At 44.1% G+C, this 23,623-nt stretch overlaps 1 protein-coding gene across 1 annotated transcript in view; it reads right to left on the minus strand.

Moving 5' to 3' along the window:
- Positions 1 to 20,677, minus strand: part of grin2ba (glutamate receptor, ionotropic, N-methyl D-aspartate 2B-a) — a gene marked incomplete at both ends in the record, with an annotated part of 37,867 nt that extends 17,190 nt beyond the window's left edge. The window contains 6 exons of the mRNA XM_081368129.1: positions 3,701 to 3,815; positions 5,117 to 5,309; positions 8,258 to 8,300; positions 8,467 to 8,694; positions 10,328 to 10,471; positions 20,126 to 20,677. Of these exons, the coding sequence (XP_081224255.1) occupies positions 3,701 to 3,815; positions 5,117 to 5,309; positions 8,258 to 8,300; positions 8,467 to 8,694; positions 10,328 to 10,471; positions 20,126 to 20,677 (1,275 nt within the window). The remainder of the gene's footprint in view (positions 1 to 3,700; positions 3,816 to 5,116; positions 5,310 to 8,257; positions 8,301 to 8,466; positions 8,695 to 10,327; positions 10,472 to 20,125) is intronic.
- Between the last annotated feature and the right edge of the window lie 2,946 nt (positions 20,678 to 23,623).

The following is a 23,623-nucleotide window of genomic DNA, read 5'->3' on the forward strand; positions in this document are numbered from 1 at the left end:
ACACAGACTCATGAACACAGACTCATGAACACAGACTCATGAACACAGACTCATGAACACAGACTCATGAACACAGACTCACAAACACAGACTCACGGACACAGACTCACGAACACAGACTCACGAACACAGACTCACGAACACAGACTCACAAACACAGACTCACGAACACAGACTCACGAACACAGACTCACAAACACAGACTCATGAACACAGACACCCGAACACAGACTCACGAACACAGACTCATGACTCATGAACACACACTCATGAACACAGAGTCATGAACACAGACTCATGAACACAGACTCATGAACACAGACTCACGAACACAGACTCACGAACACAGACTCATGACTCATGAACACAGACTCATGAACACAGAGTCATGAACACAGACTCATGAACACAGAGTCATGAACACAGACTCATGAACACAGACTCATGAACACAGACTCACAAACACAGACTCACGAACACACCTGACTCACGATCACAGACTAATGAACACAGACTCACGAACACAGACTCACGAACACACCTGACTCACGATCACAGACTAATGAACACAGACTCACGAACACAGACTCATGAACACAGACTCATGACTCCCGAACACAGACTCATGAACACAGACTCACGAACACAGACTCACAAACACAGACTCACGGACACAGACTCACGAACACAGACTCACGAACACAGACTCACGAACACAGACTCACGAACACAGACTCACGAACACAGACTCACAAACACAGACTCATGAACACAGACACCCGAACACAGACTCATGAACACAGACTCATGAACACAGACTCATGAACACAGACTCACGAACACACTCACGAACACAGCGAACACAGACTCATGACTCATGAACACAGACTCATGAACACAGACTCATGAACACAGACTCATGAACACAGACTCATGAACACAGACTCATGAACACAGACTCATGAACACAGACTCACGAACACAGACTCACGAACACAGACTCACGAACACAGACTCATGAACACAGACTCACGAACACAGACTCACGACTCCCAAACACAGACTCCCAAACACAGACTCATGAACACAGACTCACGAACACACTCACGAACACAGACTCATGAACACAGACTCATGAACACAGACTCATGAACACAGACTCATGACTCATTAACACAGACTCATGAACACAGACTCACGAACACAGACACACGAACACAGACTCACGAACACAGACTCATGACTCACGAACACAGACTCATGAACACAGACTCATGAACACAGACTCATGAACACAGACACACGAACACAGACATACAAACACAGACATACAAACACAGACTAATGAACACAGACTCACGAACACAGACTCACGAACACAGACTCATGAACACAGACTCATGAACACAGACTCACGAACACAGACACACGAACACAGACTCACGAACACAGACTCATGACTCACGAACAAAGACTCACGAACAAAGACTCATGAACACAGACTCATGAACACAGACACACGAACACAGACATACAAACTCAGACTAATGAACACAGACTCACGAACACAGACTCACGAACACAGACTCATGAACACAGACTCACGAACACAGACTCATGAACAAAGACTCACGAACACAGACTCATGAACACAGACTCACGAACACAGACTCACGAACACAGACTCATGAACACAGACTCACGAACACAGACTTATGAACACAGACTCACAAACACAGACTCACAAACACAGACTCACGAACACAGACTCATGAACACAGACTCACGAACACAGACTCATGAACACAGACTCACAAACACAGACTCACGAACACAGACTCATGAACACAGCGAACACACTCACGAACACAGACTCATGAACACACTCACGAACACAGCGAACACAGACTCATGAACACAGACTCATGAACACAGACTCATGAACACAGACTCACGAACACACTCACGAACACAGACTCATGACTCATGAACACAGACTCATGAACACAGACTCACGAACACAGGCTCACGAACACAGGCTCACGAACACAGACTCATGAACATAGACTCATGAACACAGACTCACAAACACAGACTCATGAACACAGACTCATGAACACAGACTCACGAACACAGACTCATGAACACAGACTCACGAACACAGACTCATGAACACAGACTCACAAACGCACTCACGAACACAGCGAACACAGACTCATCAACACAGACTCATGAACACAGACTAACGAACACAGACTCATGAACACAGACTCACAAACACACTCACGAACACAGACTCATGACTCATGAACACAGAATCACGAACACAGACTCACGAACACAGACTCACGAACACAGACTCACAAACACAGGCTCACGAACACAAATTCACGAACACAGACTCATGAACACAGACTCATGAACACAGACTCATGAACACAGACTCATGAACACAGACTCATGAACACAGACTCACAAACACAGACTCACGAACACAGACTCATGAACACAGACTCATGAACACAGACTCATGAACACAGACTCATGAACACAGACTCACGAACACAGACTCACGAACACAGACTAACGAACACAGACTCATGAACACAGACTCATGAACACAGACTCACGAACACAGACACACGAACACACTCACGAACACAGCGAACACAGACTCATGACTCATGAACACAGACTCACGAACACAGACTCACGAACACAGACTCACGAACACAGACTCACGAACACAGACTCACAAACACAGACTCACGGACACAGACTCACGAACACAGACACCCGAACACAGACTCATGAACACAGACTCATGAACACAGACTCATGAACACAGACTCACGAACACACTCACGAACACAGCAAACACAGACTCATGACTCATGAACACAGACTCATGAACACAGACTCACGAACACAGACTCACAAACACAGACTCACGAACACAGACTCACGAACACAGACTCACGAACACACACTCATGACTCCCAAACACAGACTTATGAACACAGACTCAAGAACACAGCGAACACAGACTCATGACTCATGAACACAGACTCATGAACACAGACTCACGAACACAGACTCAGGAACACAGACTCAGGAACACAGACTAACGAACACAGACTAACGAACACAGAATAACGAACACAGACTCATGAACACAGACTCATGAACACAGACTCATGAACACAGACTCATGAACACAGACTCACGAACACAGCGAACACAGACTCATGACTCATGAACACAGACTCATGAACACAGACTCACGAACACAGACTCATGAACACAGACTCACGAACACAGATTCACGAACACAGACTCATGACTCCCGAACACAGACTCATGAACACAGACTCATGAACACAGACTCATGAACACAGACTCACGAACACAGACTCACGAACACAGACTCACGAACACAGACTCATGACTCCCGAACACAGACTCATGAACACAGACTCATGAACACAGACTCACGAACACAGACTCACAAACACAGACTCATTAACACAGACTCATGACTCCCGAACACAGACTCATGAACACAGACTAACGAACACAGACTCCCGAACACAGACTCATGAACACAGACTCATGAACACAGAGTCATGAACACAGACTCATGAACACAGACTCATGAACACAGACTCATGACTCACTAACACAGACTCATGACTCTTACTCTGTCCCACTGTCTCTCCTTGTCCAGCAGGATGATCACCAGTTTGGGGTGCATCTGATACCCGTCCTCACTGAAGGAGAGATTACGGCCCTCGAACGTCACGTTCATAAGATACCTGTCAAACACACACACACACACACACACACACACAAGCCAACACGTCACCTGAGATACTCAACATCCACTGACTGACTGTCTGTCTGTCTGTCTGTCTGTCTATCTATCTATCTATCTATCTATCTATCTATCTATCTATCTATCTATCTATCTATCTATCTATCACTTAGTTTTGTCGTGGCCACAACATAAAAACTCGTGGGAACGTCATAATATCTCGTAGGCACGAGATTGTATGTTGAGTGAACAACATCTATTTCATTCAAGCCAGCAAATTTCTGACGAAAAAGCCCATTCAACTTGAGAATGAGCTTCAGGTGTCTTTCACTTGAGTACCCATGTCTTAATGCCAGAGAGCGCACTATATCTTTATATGGCATTCCTAATTCTACGTAAACTGTTATTTCCTCAGTCATCTCCATCTCCGACTGCTGTATATGTACAGTATAGACCGGTGTGGTTCGCTCAACATAACTCGTGGCTATGGGAGATAGATGTCTTTCTCTCAACTTATGATCTTGTGGACACGATTTATTATCATGTTCCCACGACTTAATATGACGTTCTCACAAATTAATATCTCGTGGCAACAACATATTATCGCGTTCCCACGAGTTTATGTGTTGTGGCCACGACAAAACTAAGTGAACCGAACATGTCCCCTCCCGGTCACCGTAATCTATCTATCTATATATCTATCTCTCTATCTATCTATCTATCTATCTATCTATCTATCTATCTATCTATCTATCTATCTATCTATCTATCTATCTATCTATCTGTCTGTCTGTCTTCAGCATTTATTGATGTGCTATGGTCTCAGTGTGGAGGGGGAAGTGTGACATATGCAAGCACAAGCACTGCAGCTTCCAAACTCCTCCCAGTGTTACTATGGAAACATCATCATGAGAGAGAGAGAGAGAGAGAGAGAGAGAGAGGAAGAGAGACCTCTGCATAGAGCAGCAGCTCTGAGAGAAACCACACGCACACATTTATCAGGACTCTCCATAGACTTAATAGTTTTTATACTGTACAAACTGTATATTCTGTCTCCTTACACAAAATCTACCCCTAAATCTACCCATCACACCAGACACACACACACACACACACACACACACACAAACACACACACACACACTAACCCAACCCCTAAACCTACCCATCACACACAACTTTCTGCATTTTAACATGGAAACTCAAAAAAAACTCATTCTGTATATTTATAAGACCGAGTTTTGTCCCCACAAAGTAAAAGATGTGGTTTAATGAAGGGTCATGTTAAGAGTGCAGTCTCACCTGAGCACCTCGTTGTTGTTGCCTGCGATCGGGCTCTTCTTGTCGGGGGCCCCGTGGCACTCGGGCTTCAGGAGTGTGTGTGGCCCTCGGTCCATCATCATGGTGGAGGTAGCGGAGGAGATCACGGCCACACCGTCCCTCACACGAGCCTCCAGACCATAATCCCACTCGTCATAGGAGATCGAGATCATGCCTGAGGAGACACACACACACACCTGAGCTCAGAGACCCGTCCACACACACCTCAGCCCTGATCTCAGAGACCCGTCCACACACACCTCAGCCCTGATCTCAGAGACCTGTCCACACACACACCTCAGCCCTGAGCTCAGAGACCCGTCCACACACACCTCAGCCCTGATCTCAGAGACCCGTCCACACACACCTCAGCCCTGAGCTCAGAGACTCGTCCACACACACCTCAGCCCTGATCTCAAAGAGCCGTCCACACACACCTCAGCCCTGATCTCAGAGAGCCGTCCACACACACCTCAGCCCTGATCTCAGAGACTCGTCCACACACACACCTCAGCCCTGATCTCAGAGACTCGTCCACACACACACACCTGAGCTCAGAGACCCGTCCACACACACCTCAGCCCTGAGCTCAGAGACTCGTCCACACACACCTCAGCCCTGATCTCAGAGAGCCGTCCACACACACCTCAGCCCTGATCTCAGAGAGCCGTCCACACACACACCTGAGCTCAGAGACTCGTCCACACACACCTCAGCCCTGATCTCAGAGAGCCGTCCACACACACCTTAGCCCTGATCTCAGAGAGCCGTCCACACACACCTCAGCCCTGATCTCAGAGACTCATCCACACACACCTCAGCCCTGATCTCAGAGACCCGTCCACACACACCTCAGCCCTGATCTCAGAGACTCGTCCACACACACCTCAGCCCTGATCTCAGAGACCCGTCCACACACACCTCAGCCCTGATCTCAGAGACTCATCCACACACACACCTCAGCCCTGATCTCAGAGACCCGTCCACACACACCTCAGCCCTGATCTCAGAGACTCGTCCACACACACACCTCAGCCCTGATCTCAGAGACCCGTCCACACACACCTCAGCCCTGATCTCAGAGACTCATCCACACACACCTCAGCCCTGATCTCAGAGAGCCGTCCACACACACCTCAGCCCTGATCTCAGAGACTCGTCCACACACACACCTCAGCCCTGATCTCAGAGACTCGTCCACACACACACCTCAGCCCTGATCTCAGAGACTCATCCACACACACCTCAGCCCTGATCTCAGAGACTCGTCCACACACACCTCAGCCCTGATCTCAGAGACCCGTCCACACACACCTCAGCCCTGATCTCAGAGAGCCGTCCACACACACCTCAGCCCTGATCTCAGAGACTCATCCACACACACCTCAGCCCTGATCTCAGAGACTCGTCCACACACACCTCAGCCCTGATCTCAGAGACCCGTCCACACACACCTCAGCCCTGATCTCAGAGACCCGTCCAAACACACCTCAGCCCTGATCTCAGAGACCCGTCCACACACACCTCAGCCCTGATCTCAGAGACCCGTCCACACACACCTCAGGACTGTTCTCAGAGACTCGTCCACACACACCTCAGCCCTGATCTCAGAGACCCGTCCACACACACCTCAGCCCTGATCTCAGAGACCCGTCCACACACACCTCAGCCCTGATCTCAGAGACCCGTCCACACACACCTCAGGACTGTTCTCAGAGACTCGTCCACACACACACCTCAGCCCTGATCTCAGAGACCTGTCCACACACACACACCTCAGCCCTGATCTCAGAGACCTGTCCACACACACACCTCAGCCCTGAGCTCAGAGACTCGTCCACACACACCTCAGCCCTGATCTCAGAGACCCGTCCACACACACCTCAGCCCTGATCTCAGAGACCCGTCCACACACACCTCAGCCCTGATCTCAGAGACCCGTCCACACACACCTCAGCCCTGATCTCAGAGAGCCGTCCACACACACCTCAGCCCTGATCTCAGAGACTCGTCCACACACACCTCAGCCCTGATCTCAGAGACCCATCCACACACACACCTCAGCCCTGATCTCAGAGACTCATCCACACACACCTCAGCCCTGATCTCAGAGACCCGTCCACACACACCTCAGCCCTGATCTCAGAGACTCGTCCACACACACCTCAGCCCTGACCTCAGAGACCCGTCCACACACACCTCAGCCCTGATCTCAGAGACTCGTCCACACACACACCTCAGCCCTGATCTCAGAGACTCGTCCACACACACACACCTGAGCTCAGAGACCCGTCCACACACACCTCAGCCCTGATCTCAGAGACTCGTCCACACACACACCTCAGCCCTGATCTCAGAGACTCGTCCACACACACCTCAGCCCTGACCTCAGAGACCCGTCCACACACACACCTCAGCCCTGATCTCAGAGACCTGTCCACACACACACACCTCAGCCCTGATCTCAGAGACCTGTCCACACACACACCTCAGCCCTGAGCTCAGAGACTCGTCCACACACACCTCAGCCCTGATCTCAGAGACCCGTCCACACACACCTCAGCCCTGATCTCAGAGACCCGTCCACACACACCTCAGCCCTGTTCGCAGAGACTCGTCCACACACACCTCAGCCCTGACCTCAGAGACCCGTCCACACACACACCTCAGCCCTGATCTCAGAGACCTGTCCACACACACACACCTCAGCCCTGACCTCAGAGACCCGTCCACACACACCTCAGCCCTGATCTCAGAGACTCGTCCACACACACACCTCAGCCCTGATCTCAGAGACTCGTCCACACACACCTCAGCCCTGATCTCAGAGACCCGTCCACACACACACCTGTGGGAAACTCCGACAGGATGTGGTCTGCGTCTCCCGCCACCAGAGACACACACACACACACACACACCTGTGGGAAACTCCGGCGGGATGTGGTCTACGTCTCCCGCCACCAGAGAGACATACACACACACACACACACACTTGTGGGAAACTCGGCGGGATGTGGTCGGCTTCTCCCGCCACCAGAGACACACACTCACCTGTGGGAAACTCCGACAGGATGTGGTCTGCGTCTCCCGCCACCAGAGACACACACACACACACACACACACCTGTGGGAAACTCCGGCGGGATGTGGTCTGCGTCTCCCACCACCAGAGAGACACACACACACACACACACACACACCTGTGGGAAACTCTGGCGGGATGTGGTCTGCGTCTCCCACCACCAGAGAGACACACACACACACACACACACACACACACACACACACACCTGTGGGAAACTCTGGCGGGATGTGGTCTGCGTCTCCCGCCACCAGAGACGGCACGATCCAGGTGTAGCCGTAGCCCGTCAGGCCGACAGAATGAGCCACCTCGAAGATCACGTTGGCCTCCTCTTTAGTGGAGTAGAGCAGGATCACAGGGCTCTGCAGCTTCTTCAGCTGGTTCTGGATCTTAGCGTCTCCGTCGTCCACAGACATGTCCAGCAGGAGCACCTCCTCCAGCTCCCAGCCCACGAAACTGTTCTCGATCGTGCTGCGGATCTGGTGGATCACACAATATGAGCGAACTAGTTAGTTGGTGTTCACAGTTTTTCTCAATCGCATTCTTGAGTGAGGTCTCTGAACAGTTCGTTTCTCATTCACTTTGGATTTGAATTTCCTTGATTTAAGCAAATTGCATGTGTTTTGGCACATGTGTGCAAAAAGAGTAAGTACAATGATAAAACGGTTAGTTCCAGTCCTTGATTCTGATTGGTCAATAGCTGTGTTTTATTCACGATACACGGCTATGACCACTTCACACATCGAACCATTTTGATCAAAGTGACTCACATGATGACAATTTTATTATTTTGGTGCCATTGGCCGATTTACTGACACAATGACTACTGTAGGTTTTGAAGCATGAATGAAATGTTTTGTTTGAATAACTACATTTTGCAGACATGGAATAGAGTTCTTGTCGAAGACACAAAGATTTAGGTAGTGATGGGTGATTTCAAAACACTACTTCATGAAGCGTCGAAACCTTTACGAATCTTTTGTTCCGAGTCAATGGTTCAGAGAGTGTATCAAACTGCCAGAGTCACGTGATTTCAGTAAACAAGGCTTCATTACATCATAACTGTTTCCAAACACTTCGAAATTTCAATGGTTGTCCAGCCCTGGGGGCGATGATCTCTGTAAGTTTAATTAAACATTATTACTATAATAATTAAATGTTAATAGTCTCTTATTGGCCTGTTTAGCTGAGCCATTTATAGAACAAACAAAACAAACTCTGACGATTGATAAAAGACACTATAGACACTTGATAATCTTATTAGATGATTAGGTAATTGCATTTGAAAGATTTTACTTTCAATAAAGAATTTGCAATAGATCTGTTCTGACCACTAGGGGTCACTGTGGAGACAGGTGTGGGATTGTTTCGATACGGCACATTTGCACGAAGCCTCGATCTGCCCACCACTACACAAGACTTCAGCATGAACAGCTGAGGGAACAGGGTTCACATCGGCTGGGCTAAACAAGCTAATGAGAAACAGCTGTAGATAATCATGCATGATCAGAACAATGGGTTATGGGTAATGTAGTCCTTGATGCAATGACAATAGTGCCCTCTGGTGGATATCGGGACAGTCCTGATGTTCATGCAAACAGCTCTGACAACTGAGTTTCGAAAAATGTGCCGAAGCGATTGAGAAAAACTGTAAAAGACACTTCACATTCAGTGATAGTGTTGATTTGGCTGACATTATCCGATCAGAACTCAACTACACACCAGTACTCATTTATTCCCAGAGGAGACGGACAGGAACATGTCTGACATGATTTGAGCTTCGGATGAGTTTAAATACTTCATCTCCTGCTGTTAGACAGTGTGCCATTACCAATTACCAGTACTTTTGCAAATAAACATTTACATTTATGCACCCACAAAGTGAAGGACACTGCACTGAAGTGTCACATGTGGGGTTGGAACGTTGCAAGCGTCCTTCTCACACATTATTCCTACACACTCCTGAGCAAACCACCAGCTGTGTGTATGCTAACCTCATCCTGTCCCAACGCAAAAATCTGTGATGCTGATACTCTATTATCCCAATGCTTGTCCTTGTGTGTTTTTGACTAACTCAAAGGGTTAAAGTGTGTGTGTGTGTGTGTGTGTTACCTTGGTAACGAAGTCCTGGTACCCGGGGTAGTATGTGGTGACGATGGAGAAGATGTACCAGTCGTACTCCTCCATGATGTTGAGAATAACAGACGCCTGCTGCTCGATGGAGGGACCGAACTGGAAGAACATGGAGCTGTCGTCCTGCACACACACACACACACAGGCAGAAGATCTGTTAATGCATTCATGAGGACACACACACAGGCAGAAACAGTGGTTTCACACAGGTCGAGACACACACACACCTGTCTCTCTCTCTCTCTCTCTCTCACACACACACACACACACACACACACACACACACACACGCACACACACACACACACACACACACACACACACACACACACACACACATATTCATCCTCGCCTCCTGCAACACATCTTTCCCTCGCTGGTTTCCCCAAGCCCTAAAATTACACCTCTTTTTTTTTGTCCAGAAAACTTATTTTTTCATTTTGATCATAATTTTGTCTATTTTTTAATGCAATTTTTTTGTTGTTGTTGATTTTTTTGACTAGATTTCATAAATAAATAGTCATTTAAACACTTTTTCCAGATAATTTAATAATTTAAAGCACATAATTTAATTCAGTGAGTTCCGCTGGGTCCTAAAGCCAGTTTGTCTTCAAATCCAATCCTTCTGTTTTTATCCGTTTAAAATTCATATCATATTCTTCATGATTTTACTAGAGTCTGTCACAGAATACAGGTATGATTCACAAGGACTATCACACAGCTCTATGTTTAAAGTTCATAAAGACTTCACATTTCTCTCGGGCTCTTATGTTTTGTAATGTTATGTCACACATACTGTGGATTCTCTAATTAAAGTCGTGCACATGTAATTAGTCATTATATCTTAATTAGAGCTGACCTGGTTCTAACTCTCCTTTTTAATTAAATATTTGGCTCATTTTAACGAGATCATTAGAGACGCAATTAGTGACTAAACCAGATTCGTAAACATTAAGAAATTGTATTTAATCAATATGAGACTGTGATTGGCCGCAGGTGATCACATGACATCGGGATCATGTTTATGCAACACAAATAAGGCTTTTAAAGAACTTTTTAAGACCTGGAGCCGGTTGCATAAACCGCTTAGACTTGTCTTACAGGTTAAACATACATTTTTTTTTTATTTAAGACTGTTCATAACTGTTTAAAATTAGTTACATAAAAATGTAGATTGGCGTAATCTGATACCGAAAAAGTTAGGCTGGCAGTTCGTGGCTCATGCTAGATCTTAAGATCATAATGGCTATGTTTATGCAACTGGCCCCAGCACAAACAAAATGAACATTTGATCCATATGTTTATGGTAACATCTTAAACCATATAATGACTGTAAAAAACAACAGAATAAGTCTCTGTAACGGTTGTTAATGCTTTATTTAACATAACCACAGACAAACATGTGGAATACTCCTCTGAGTCATACACCACTGATTACGTTTCGACGTCACTGCCGGGAAATAAACTGAATTATTAATAAAGTGGGTTTGTATGTAAACCGGGTTATTGTTATTTGTGAGTTTTCAGCGTTTTGGTGTGCATGTAAACATGCTCTATGATATAGTGATAGATAAAGTCATTTTAGATAGAGAGTGATGTGTGTAACAGCTACTCATCACACACACACACACACACACACACACACACACACACACAAGCGGTTCTTCCGCTTTCACACTGTGGCTACACACTGCTTTGGCAGCTGTGCTTCTCTGACTATCCTGACACACACACACACACACACACTGAAAAGCTCCTGAATTATGGGAGAGTGATTTTGCACACATATAAACGACTGTAATGCAAGGAATGTGTAAGATGAATTAACGCTGTGAATCCAGCAGAAACTCCAGACATCACTGCGTTTGCTGCTCCTCATTTGCATAAATGTAATCGTTTTATCACTTGCTCCGCTCTGATGTCCCACAGTCATCAATCCTACCATTCCCTGCACAAGCGTGAAGCTCGACTCTCATACAGCCTGAGTTAAGGCCCGTTCACTCCAGCAACCAGAACCAGAACGATATAGTTACAAAAATCATTCTAAATGTAAAAGAATAGCGAGTCCACAGCACAACTATAATGATAACAACACAGAGAAACGATATATCGCTGGAATCACTTTCAGAACCATGTTTTCCAGCTGGTGAACGATAAAAACACTGACAGCCAATCAGAATCAGTCCTGCTTTAAAGAGCTCCAGCATTTAAAGAGACAGACCACAAAACTGAGAATAAACAGAACGTTATCTTTAACTGGTATGGATGCTAATGTAGTTATAGTTTATCTTATAATTGTTGTTATAGTTATTATTAGTTATCGTTACAGTTATCGTTATAGTTGTTGATACAGTTATTGTTATAGTTATCGTTATAGTTATCGATACAGATATTTTTATAGATCATTATCATTATCATATCATTATGGAATTGTTATAGATAATCTCAGATCATTATCTAGTCTCGTGTAAACTTCATTTAGCCAAGGCTGCAAAGCCGACTCCGTGTTTCAAATATGTGAGACCTATCACTTCTGCTACTAAAGATTGCTTTATTAATAATCTTCCTGATCAGTTTCATCATCTCAGCATCCCGGATAGCTTAGAAGAACTAGATATTACAACAGAAACGTTTAACTCTCTCTTTTCCAGCACTTTAGACACAGTTGCTCCTTTGTGCTTAAAGAAGATTAAAGAAAATAATCCAACGCCGTGGTACAACGAGCACACTCGGGCCCTTAAGAGAGCAGCCAGAGAGATGGAGCGCAACTGGAAGAAAACAAAACTAGAGGTATTTCGCATTTCATGGAAGGAGAGCTCGATTACTTACAGAGAGGCCTTAAAAGATTATGATTCAGGCAGCATTACAGGTCAGAGGTCAGATTGGATAGGAACAATCTGAATATTATCTGGTTCCATTATAATAACCTTTATTTTACCAGGGAAGAAAGCAGATTGAGATTAAAAATCTCTTTTGCAAGAGCGTCCTGGCCAAGATTATCAACACACAATTCACGTGGGTTTAACAAATAACATACATCCATGCATATATACAGAAAACAAAGGCAAATTTAAAAAAAATAAAATAAGCAAATCAATACATAATTCATGCAAAGCATCTACAAACGTCTCCAAGTCTTTTAAAATCACTTGTCCAATGAAACCAACTCCCTGAGATGCAATTTGTTTAGCAGATTATTCCAGGCAGAAGGAGCTGCACATTTAAATGCCTTTTTTCCCAGTTCAGTCCACACCACTGGAACCGACAATAAGACAAAATCCTGAGGCCGAAGGCTATAACTACCTACACATTTTACAGATATAAAGGAAGCAGTCCCAGGATAGTGTTATAAATAAGAACATGCCAGTGTCTACGGATAGACAAAGCAGACCATCCAACACGAACATACAACTCGCACTGATGAGTGAGGGTTTAAAATATAAAACCAGATTTAAAATCCATCTGGCTGAAGATCAGAGTCACACCGGTGTGGAGACGGGTTTGTTGAGGATCAGTGTCGATGAGGCCTTCACAGGGGAGAGTCTAGCTGAGTAAAGAAAATTATAACTATGCAACCGTCTACTACAGTATCGCATCAGGCAGTGCATTGTAGTCTCCCTGAGGGAAAATTTGATTCATTCGTTGCTATAGGAGAGGAAGAATTTACTAAACTCGTTAAATCATCTAAATCTACAACATGTATGTTAGACCCTATACCGACTAAGCTACTGAAAGAGATGCTTCCAGAGGTCATAGATCCTCTTCTTAATATCATTAATTCATCTTTGTCTCTAGGATACGTACCAAAAAACTTTAAGCTGGCTTTGATTAAACCGCTTGTTAAAAAAACGCAACTTGATCCTTCAGAATTAGTCAATTACAGGCTGATCTCGAATCTACCTTTTCTGTCAAAGATATTAGAAAAGGCAGTATCCTCACAACTGTGTTCCTTTCTTGAAAGAAAATCTGCGAGGATTTCCAGTCCGGATTTAGACCGTACCATAGTACCAAAACAGCTCCCGTTAGAGTCACAAATGATTTGCTCTTATCATCCGATCGTGGTTGTATCTCTCTATTAGTGTTACTCGATCTTAGCGCTGCATTTGACACCATCGACCACAACGTTCTTTTAAATAGATTAGAACATTATGTTGGCATTACAGGAAATGCACTAGCATGGTTTAAATCATACTTATCTGACTGTTATCAGTTTGTAGCAGTAAATGATGAGATGTCTCATCGATCACAAGTTCAGTATGGCGTACCACAAGGCTCAGTATTAGGACCGCTGCTGTTCACTCTGTACATGCTACCCTTAGGAGATATCATTAGGAAACATGGAATTAGCTTTCACTGTTATGCCGATGATACTCAGCTCTATATTTCTTCAAAACCTAACGAAACTTATCAATTCACAAAATTAACGGAATGCATAGCGGATATAAAAAATTGGATGACTTGTAATTTCCTACTTCTAAATTCTGAAAAAACAGAGTTTCTAATTATTAGACACAAAAACTTCCTCACGTAATAATCTAGAATACTGTCTAACACTTGATGGCTGCTCTGTTAAGTCTTCGTCGTCGGTTAGGAACCTGGGTGTGCTCTTTGATACCAATCTTTCATTTGAAAGTCACGTGTCTAGTATCTGTAAAACTGCATTTTTCCATCTTAAAAATATATCTAAATTACGTCATATGCTCTCATTGACAAATGCGGAACAATTAGTTCATGCGTTCATGACCTCAAGGCTAGATTATTGTAATGCTCTACTGGGTGGTTGCCCTGCACGCTTAATAAACAAACTACAGCTGGTCCAAAACGCAGCAGCTCGAGTTCTTACCAGAACCAGGAAGTATGACCATATTAGCCCGGTTCTGTCAAAACTGCACTGGCTCCCTATTAAACATTGTATACATTTTAAAATATTGCTGATTACTTACAAAGCACTGAATGGTTTAGCTCCGCAGTACTTGAGCGAGCTCTTAACGCATTATAGTCCGTCACGTCTATTACGATCTCAAAATTCCGGCCAGTTAATGATACCTAGAATATCTAAATCGACTGCTGGCGGCAGATCCTTCTCCTATTTAGCACCAAAACTTTGGACTTTCTGCGCCTGGACACACACACACACACACACACACACACACACACACACACACACACACACACACACACACACACACACACTTACTCCAGATCTGATGAAGGACATGCGCCTGGACACGACGATAACACAGTTCTGAAGTGTCACTAGTCTCTCCCCATGAAGGCCTCCTTCTCCTTCCCTTCACCTCTGTACAGATAAAACGCTGTCAAAATAACTCTTAAATTCTGTATTATGAATTTTTCAGGCCAGTCAAGTAATTTGTTGAGGTCAGTTTGTAAAGAAAGACACACGTCTGTGTAACGGAGGCCAGCTAGTAGTCGCTGTGCGAGTAAACCTCACTCCTCTGATCTCAATAGGCGCTCTAGCAACAGACGCTAGAGGCTCTTTAGCCTCCTTGTTAGAGCGCCTGACTCTCATGCCGGAGACCCGGGTTCGAGACCCGCGGGGTGTGGGGGACCCGGTGAGAGGGGTTACACCTGCGCACATATATATTCAAACGCGCATACTTATAGACTGAACACGTAATCCGCACGCCGTCAGCGTTTTCACAGATTTGCGTTTTTGAAGTTCACGCAGAGATCATAACGCTTGCACCTTGAAACTCATTTCAGGGTTTGTGTTCTCGAGCGCGTTGAGGGTTTCCTGTGAGAACGGTGTGTGTTAGCGGCCCCTAAGGTAATGACTAATGATCTTTACAACAGAAGTGAATCAATCAAAATGATCACTGTTATCACTGTAAAGCTGCTTTGAAACAATCTATATTGTTAAAAGCGTGAAATGAAGGTAACTTGACTTATTATCATTATAGTTATCAATACATTTATTGTTATAGTTTTCGCTATAGTTATTGTTCTAGTTATCGATACAGCCCTGAAACATCTATTTCAGTTTTCATTTCACCAACATAACTCTTAAACTTGAGGTGTTGCGGTTCACAATCACACAACATACACACTTCAGGAACAGTCACATGACTTCCTCTGCTCAATGACTGCTGTGTGTGTGTGTGTGTGTTTGTGTGTGTAACAGATTGTGGCGTCCTGACAGCAGGCATCTTGGCACAGAACTCTGGGTAATTGACCGAGCTCAACTCATTCTCTCATTCAGCGTCTCTCTCTCTCTCTCTGTATCTGTGATGAACAGCAGACAGCAGGAACAGAGAGCAGGACGGAGGAAGGACAAACAGACGAACAGACGGAGAGATGAGAAGACAGAGAGAGAGAGAGAGACTGAGAGACAGAGAGAGAAAGAGAAGGAGCCCTAAATATGTGTCCTAGTTCTCTGGTCTTTAAAGCGGAGCACACATGATACACTGACACTATCTAAACCAGGGCACAGAGAGAGAGAGAGAGAGAGAGAGAGAGAGCTCAACTCATTCTCTCTCTCTCTCTGGGCTGAAGGTCATCCCGTCTGACCTCTGACCCCTCAGGCTCCTGTCGGTCGGCACAGCACATCACAGAGCTCTTGAGAACAACCATCAAATCTGGTTTCATCTGGTCCATCTCACAAGACTCAGTGTTTCCAAGCATTTTTTACAAAAGATCACGCTCAAACAGCCAGACCAAACCAGCACAAACCATCATAAACCAGTACAAACCTACACAAACCAGCACAAACCATCATAAACCAGCACAAACCATCATAAAACAGGCAAACCATCACAAAACCAGCACATACCATCATAAACCAACACAAACCAACATAAACCAGCACAAACCATCACAAACCATCATAAACCAACACAAACCAACATAAACCAGCACAAAACCAGCACAAAACCAGCACAAACCATCATAAACCAGACAAAACCAGCACAAACCATCTCAAAACCAGCACAAACCATCATAAACCAGACAAAACCAGCACAAACCATCACAAAACCAGCACAAACCATCATAAACCAGTACAAGCCAGCACAAACCAACACAAACCATCATAAACCAGACAAAACCAGCACAAACCATCACATAACCAGCACAAACCATCATAAACCATCATAAACCAGCACAAACCATCACAAAACCAGCACAAACCATCATAAACCAGTACAGGCCATCAGAAACCATGATAAACCAGACAAAGCAAGCACAAACCAACACAAACCATCATTAACCAGCCTGGATCTCTCAGCACATTCATTCCACCTTAAAGGGACGGTACACCCCAAAAATAGGTCACTCCTATAGACAAAAGAAGATATTTTGAAGAACATTGGGAATCAAACAACATTGGACCCCATCGACTTTCATTACACAAGCATTTCTCAAAATAACTTCTTTTAAGTTCCACTGAAGAAAGTAAGTCACACAGGTTTTTGAAGTCACAAGAGTAAATGATCATTTTTGGATGAACAGACCCTTAAAGGGGACATATCATGAAATCTCATCTGACTCTTCCCGTGTTTAAGTGAAAACGTGAAAAGTGAAACCCAGTAACTGTGTTCCGGTGAGCCTTTATCTGCAAGCATGACATAAAATAATCTGATCAGATTTCGCTCTCCTTCTGACGTATGATGGCAGAAGATCCAGCAGAGCCTGAAGCTGTTCTGTGGTTGAGCACAGACGAGCACTGAACACTATTGACCAGAACATGTCACCGCTGTCTTATAAACACCTCAGGAACTGTGGACACTTGTGGAGAAGTTCAACATGATGATGAGATGATCAGTGTAACTCCACAACAACTACAGAAATGTCTCCACTAACATTCTGAAGCTCTTCCTGAGTCTCTCCGTAAGGCTGCACTCGCTACTGGTTATTCTGGGATTCTGGATGAGGGAGATTGGCCTGTTCTGTTATTGCCGGAGTTTCTGAAGCTCGTGTAAAGACTCCGCCCTCTTCTGAACGTAGGCGGAGCTAAAGCTCATTTGCATTTAAAGGGACACACACAAAAACGGAGCGTTTTTGCTCACACCCAAAAATGGGCAAACTTGACAAGCTGTAATAAATGATCTGGTATTTTGAGCTGAAGTTTCACACACACATTCTGGGGACACCAGAGATTTATATTACATCTTGTGAAAAGGGGCATAATATGTCACCTTTAAACTCTAGTGAATAAACACTGAACTGAGTTGAGCTGAATAATATCACTATTGTCTTCTGTAGAGCTGCCTTATAGAAATAGTTTCATAATTGTTGCATTTTGCAGCATTAACGCTGTTATTTCCCTGACATTGTAAAGGTTGTGTGCAGTTAGAGCATCTGGACAGCTGAGCGTGGGCGAGCCGCTCTTCATCTTCATCTTCATCTTCATCTTCATCCGGTGTGATTTCACCGGCGTTTAAAGCGTGGGCACAGATCTGACTCACAGCACTTACATGAGGACCTGATCGCTCTATGTGTGTGTCTGTCGGCTCAGCATCACACACACACACATTCCCCCATCATGCATCTGTGCTCCCCTCTTCAGAATGCATGAAATCAAAATGGACTTTTTTATGGAGTATTGCAGTGTTTATTCTGAATGATGTGGTGCACATCATCATTATTGTTTTAATAATCTTGAATCAAAATAAGTTCCTCTTGAAGCATCTCTTCTCTTCTCTGATGATGAGGGCGGGGCAACCTGTCACTCACATGAGATCAGCCAATAGCAAACCACAACCATCCAATCATCCAATCAATTCCCCACAGACACAATCAAGCCCCGCCCACATTTGATCTTGTTATAGAAGCGTTTCACTCATCACTATCCACCTTATTCCTATACGCCCCATGACACTTTGCTTGAATCATGGGTGTAACTTCCGTCAAGCTGTAAATAATCAGTGAAAGGCTCGCTCTATGAACGCAATAATTCCATAGACAAAAAAAAAAATTAATAATACGTTTTTTATAAAAACTGGGTACAATGAGATGACATAATTCTACTCATCGAACATTTAAAGGATATTTAAAAGTATAAAAGCATCAACAAGGTACTATCAGCAAGAGACCAGAAATAACCCCAAAAGCATGACTCTTTCCACAGCAATAACGGACGAGTTAAATATCACTATAGTAATATATATATATATATATCTGTATTATTAAATATGGGCGTAGTGCGCGTGACGTCACCATGTTTCTGAAGAGCGCTTCTGAAGCCCAAAGTGGGCGGAGCCGGCCGTCGCCATCTTGGCTGTGCGTCACCTCCGGATAAACGAAAATGTGCGGCGAGGCGGATTAGCTGAGGTGACGTGACGCTAATAGACAAACAGCTAGTATTGACATCAGCGGCAATCCAGCTGTCACTCAGGTGGCCACACCCCTAATTATGCAGAATCTTAAGGCTTAACGGATGAGTTATAAAAAATGTACGCTCCCCTCACAGTCGTCATGAAGGGTAAAATTAGATATATAGACCAAAACCACTTTTTGTACCAGGCTGCGATCATGTGTTTTTCTGCTGTAAAGTTGGGCGTTTTAACATGGGATTGAGTCTCTCAGCCTGTCTCTAGTGGCCAGTCGATGAACTGCAGTTTAATCACTTCAGTGTTGGCTTCAAAAGAGACTGGCTTGAGGGCAACCTTATGATTTGAATGATTCGTTTCAGTCTTTTTGAATGGAAGTTCCTCAAACCGGAAATGCCATCTATAATTCAAGACGCAGTCAGGAATAAGGTGGATACGGAATAAACGTTAATAGGTTCTGTTTAAAGCGTAGCATAAGAGCGTTGCGTACCTTAGCGGCCATGATCATGGAGGATCCTCCTTTGACGCCCAGGATGGGGATGTGCGTCTGTGCCGAGATGAAGTCCAGGATCTGAGCGATGGCCTCCTGGTCGGTGTCGTCTCCGAACACTACACCCTGCAGCCAGTGCTCCGTCATCAGGTCGCAGATGCTCTTGATGATGCTCTTGGGGTCCGTCTCGTTCATGGTGAGCATCTCCACGCTGGGCGCTAGCGGCATGTGGCCGAAGTCGTCCTTATCACGTGTGCCGGCGAGCGCCACCTCACTGGAGTTGCCCACCAGCACCACTGCGATACTCAGGCCCTGCAGAAGCTTGGAGACGGGCGGGAACTGGGCCACTGATGATGGGATGTAGTGGGCCACGCCCCCTCCGCCACGATCGCGCCGTGATTGGACGGCTGGTAGAAGCAGAAGCAGGCACACGGCCAACAGCTGGGGGAGCGAGGGGCGGGGCCGGTGGTTTGAGGGCGGGGCTGGCGGACAAAGCCACACCCGCTTTTCCTGAGAGGGTGGAGCTAAACCTCGGTAAACGCAGATGGACATGATGGAGGAGAGAGAAACCTGCGAGAAAAAACACATTCTTTAACTCTGGCTCTTTTTTTTTTTTAAATCGTACTTTACATAATGTCTTCACAAACAATTTTCATAAATAAGGCTTGTGACAATCTCTGTTACACGTCATTTAAAGGGGCAGTAAGTAAGAATTACTCCCATCTAGTGGTGAATTTGTATTTTGCAATCAAACTAATTTTGCTCTCCAGCGCCTCGCGTTTTCAAATGCGCGTTGCATCTACGGTAAGCGATATGTAACAAAAAGCTTTGACAGGATGTCTTCTAATAGCACCTCGTCGAGTTTTCCTTCTGGTGAACTGGTTTGTTATTTCAAACAAACTACAACTTGACACAACGAACAAACGAATGTTACAGTTTTGAACAAACAAAACTTACAACCTTGTTTATAGGACCATCTCTACTTTACTCAATAGCTGCTATTCATCAAAGAGCCTGTTTAACTTTTAACTATGTTCTACTGTCTATATCAGTGTTTCCCAACCTTTTTTCAGTCAAGGCACCCTTTGAAATTTAAAAAAAATGTGTGGCACCCTACACTAGTGTTGTCACGATACTACTTTGATACTATACTTTGAAATGTGCTGGTTTTTTTATATTTTTTTTTTTTTTTTTTGATGTGCACAAATAAATGACAGGTAGGCTACCATAAGATTTTCTTCTTCCTGTTCCTTTTTTTTTCTTCGTTCATGCATGTTACAAATGAATGAATGAATTAAACATTTTTAATTTTATATAATATATAATTTTGTTATAATTGCACAAGATAGCTTGTTTTTACTATATTTTATGTAGCCTAATAATTTCACAGTAAATCTCCAAATTAATGTAGAAACATCATAAAGACAGTATATTTCAAATAATTGTTTAATGGCATCTTTTTATGAATGAAGTGTTATTTGATTCTGATGTCACTGCTGCACTGTCACATGTGGATCCCACAAGCGTCCCATTTTCTCACAACTCTTAACGTTCATTTAAGACTTTATTTAACTAATTTAAGACTGCTCTCATGAGGATACTCAAAGCGAAAGCGCGAAAGAGAAGTCGAGTCTGGCGCGCGTCGTGTCAGCATCACAGGACAGCGCATTCTCTTTTGTATTTTCTCGCTTGCATGGTTAGAAGCATTTGCATGAAGAAGAACGTGATTATATAATGTAACGCTAGCCAAAGGATGACAGAAAAAAATGCTGCTTTAATTGCGTTAAATATTTTTAACGTGTTAAATTGAAAAATATTAATCGCACGCGTTGCGTTGACAGCAGCACAACCGATGTGAATACGCGGCAAGACGGACGTTGTGACAATTCGTGTGTATTTGACTGTAAGCGCATCAATGAAAAATAGGCAGCTTTATGTGGACGCACTGGGAATGAGGCACGGGAATAAAATCACATGCAAGCGCAACCTCCGCAATTCAACGCCAAAAACTTATGATTTGCATTTGTATTATAAATTTGTGCGCATTATTTGTTGTTATTAGAGACTTCCGTTCCGACGATCCGAGATTGATGGTAAAGATTTGTTTTTTTTACACAGTTTCCCGCTGGGAAACGCTGGTCTATATAGGCTAATAAAAAAATAAAAAGCCTGTAATTAAGACCTTAACATTGACTTACCTGTCGAGAAGAAAGCAGGCAACTTCAGCGTCTCTTTTGAAAGCTTTCTCCTGCATTAGCTATCCCGACATTATAGCTAATAACCCTTGTTTTTGTAATCTCCGATCACGTTTCCTTTTACGGTCTTATTGTGGAGTTTTTCGACTAAGAGGACTCGTTATCCTTTGACTTAACCGTGCAGTGCAGCCTTTTAAACTTGCCGGGGCAGTGACAAAAGCGCCTCTCACTGCTCTGCTCCGTTTCTGCTGGTTTCAGTCACTTGACGCGGGCTCTGAACGAAAACGCGTTGTGGAAACGCGTTGGCCTAGTACTTTTTGTCCCTCTCTGCTATTATAGTTTTTCAAGATGGCGGAACTACATGGAAGCCTCCGTGGACCTACCCGTCCTATGTATATAAAGATAATAAATTCTTCGTTTACGAGGATAAGTCAGATCATTGGCAGAGGTATTTGGACACCATTGAGGACATATTTATGAATAAAAATATTGATTTTAGATAATAAAATACCTAAAAAGTTACTTATTGTCCCTTTAATCAATACTGCAAAATTAAATTAGACGAATGACTGGAATTCTGAATTTTACAATATTACACAAAATGTGATCAGATGTGTCTGAGTTTATCAACTGTACTGGAATCCGTGTTTTCTACGTTTGTGTGGGACATTTCACTTTTTACACTTTTTCTGTCAAAACTGAACAAGACGGACCAACAACTCACAGTGAAAGACTCAAGAGAGACAGAGAGACAGAGAGAGATGTAATGGGCAAAATATAAAAACATCAGAAAATACTTCTCTCCCAAAACAAAATAAACTAAATATTCAATCAATTTATCACACGGCTCTGTGGAATACTACTCCCAGATAACAGCCTCTGAGAACAGAAACACAGGCTCATCCGGGAACGGCTTTTGTTGCATTTCTCAAATCATCCTTAATATTTGCAAAGAAATATGTGCATTCTCAAAACAATCGTACAAACAGCACCACACATTGGATTACATGCAAAAGCCTGTAACTTACTTAAAATCTTTAGTTCATCTCTCAAAAGTAAGTATTTATGTCAGTGAACATATCAGTGCCATCAGAATGTCACTTGTGTCATTGTTCACAAACAAGATCAAGGTCAAAATGCCTAGTCATGTGGTCAATAACACACTGCACTCTGTGAGTATTACCTTATGTAAACTATGGCTAAAGTTTGGAGGACAGTTACTGTATTGAAATGTTCAAAGCTGCGCTTCTTCTGTATGCCATATATCCATTTCAAAAGTACAAATTTACACACTACTGTACGG

Source organism: Scardinius erythrophthalmus (assembly GCF_964197995.2).
Source record: "Scardinius erythrophthalmus genome assembly, chromosome: 1".
NCBI lineage: Eukaryota > Metazoa > Chordata > Actinopteri > Cypriniformes > Leuciscidae > Scardinius > Scardinius erythrophthalmus.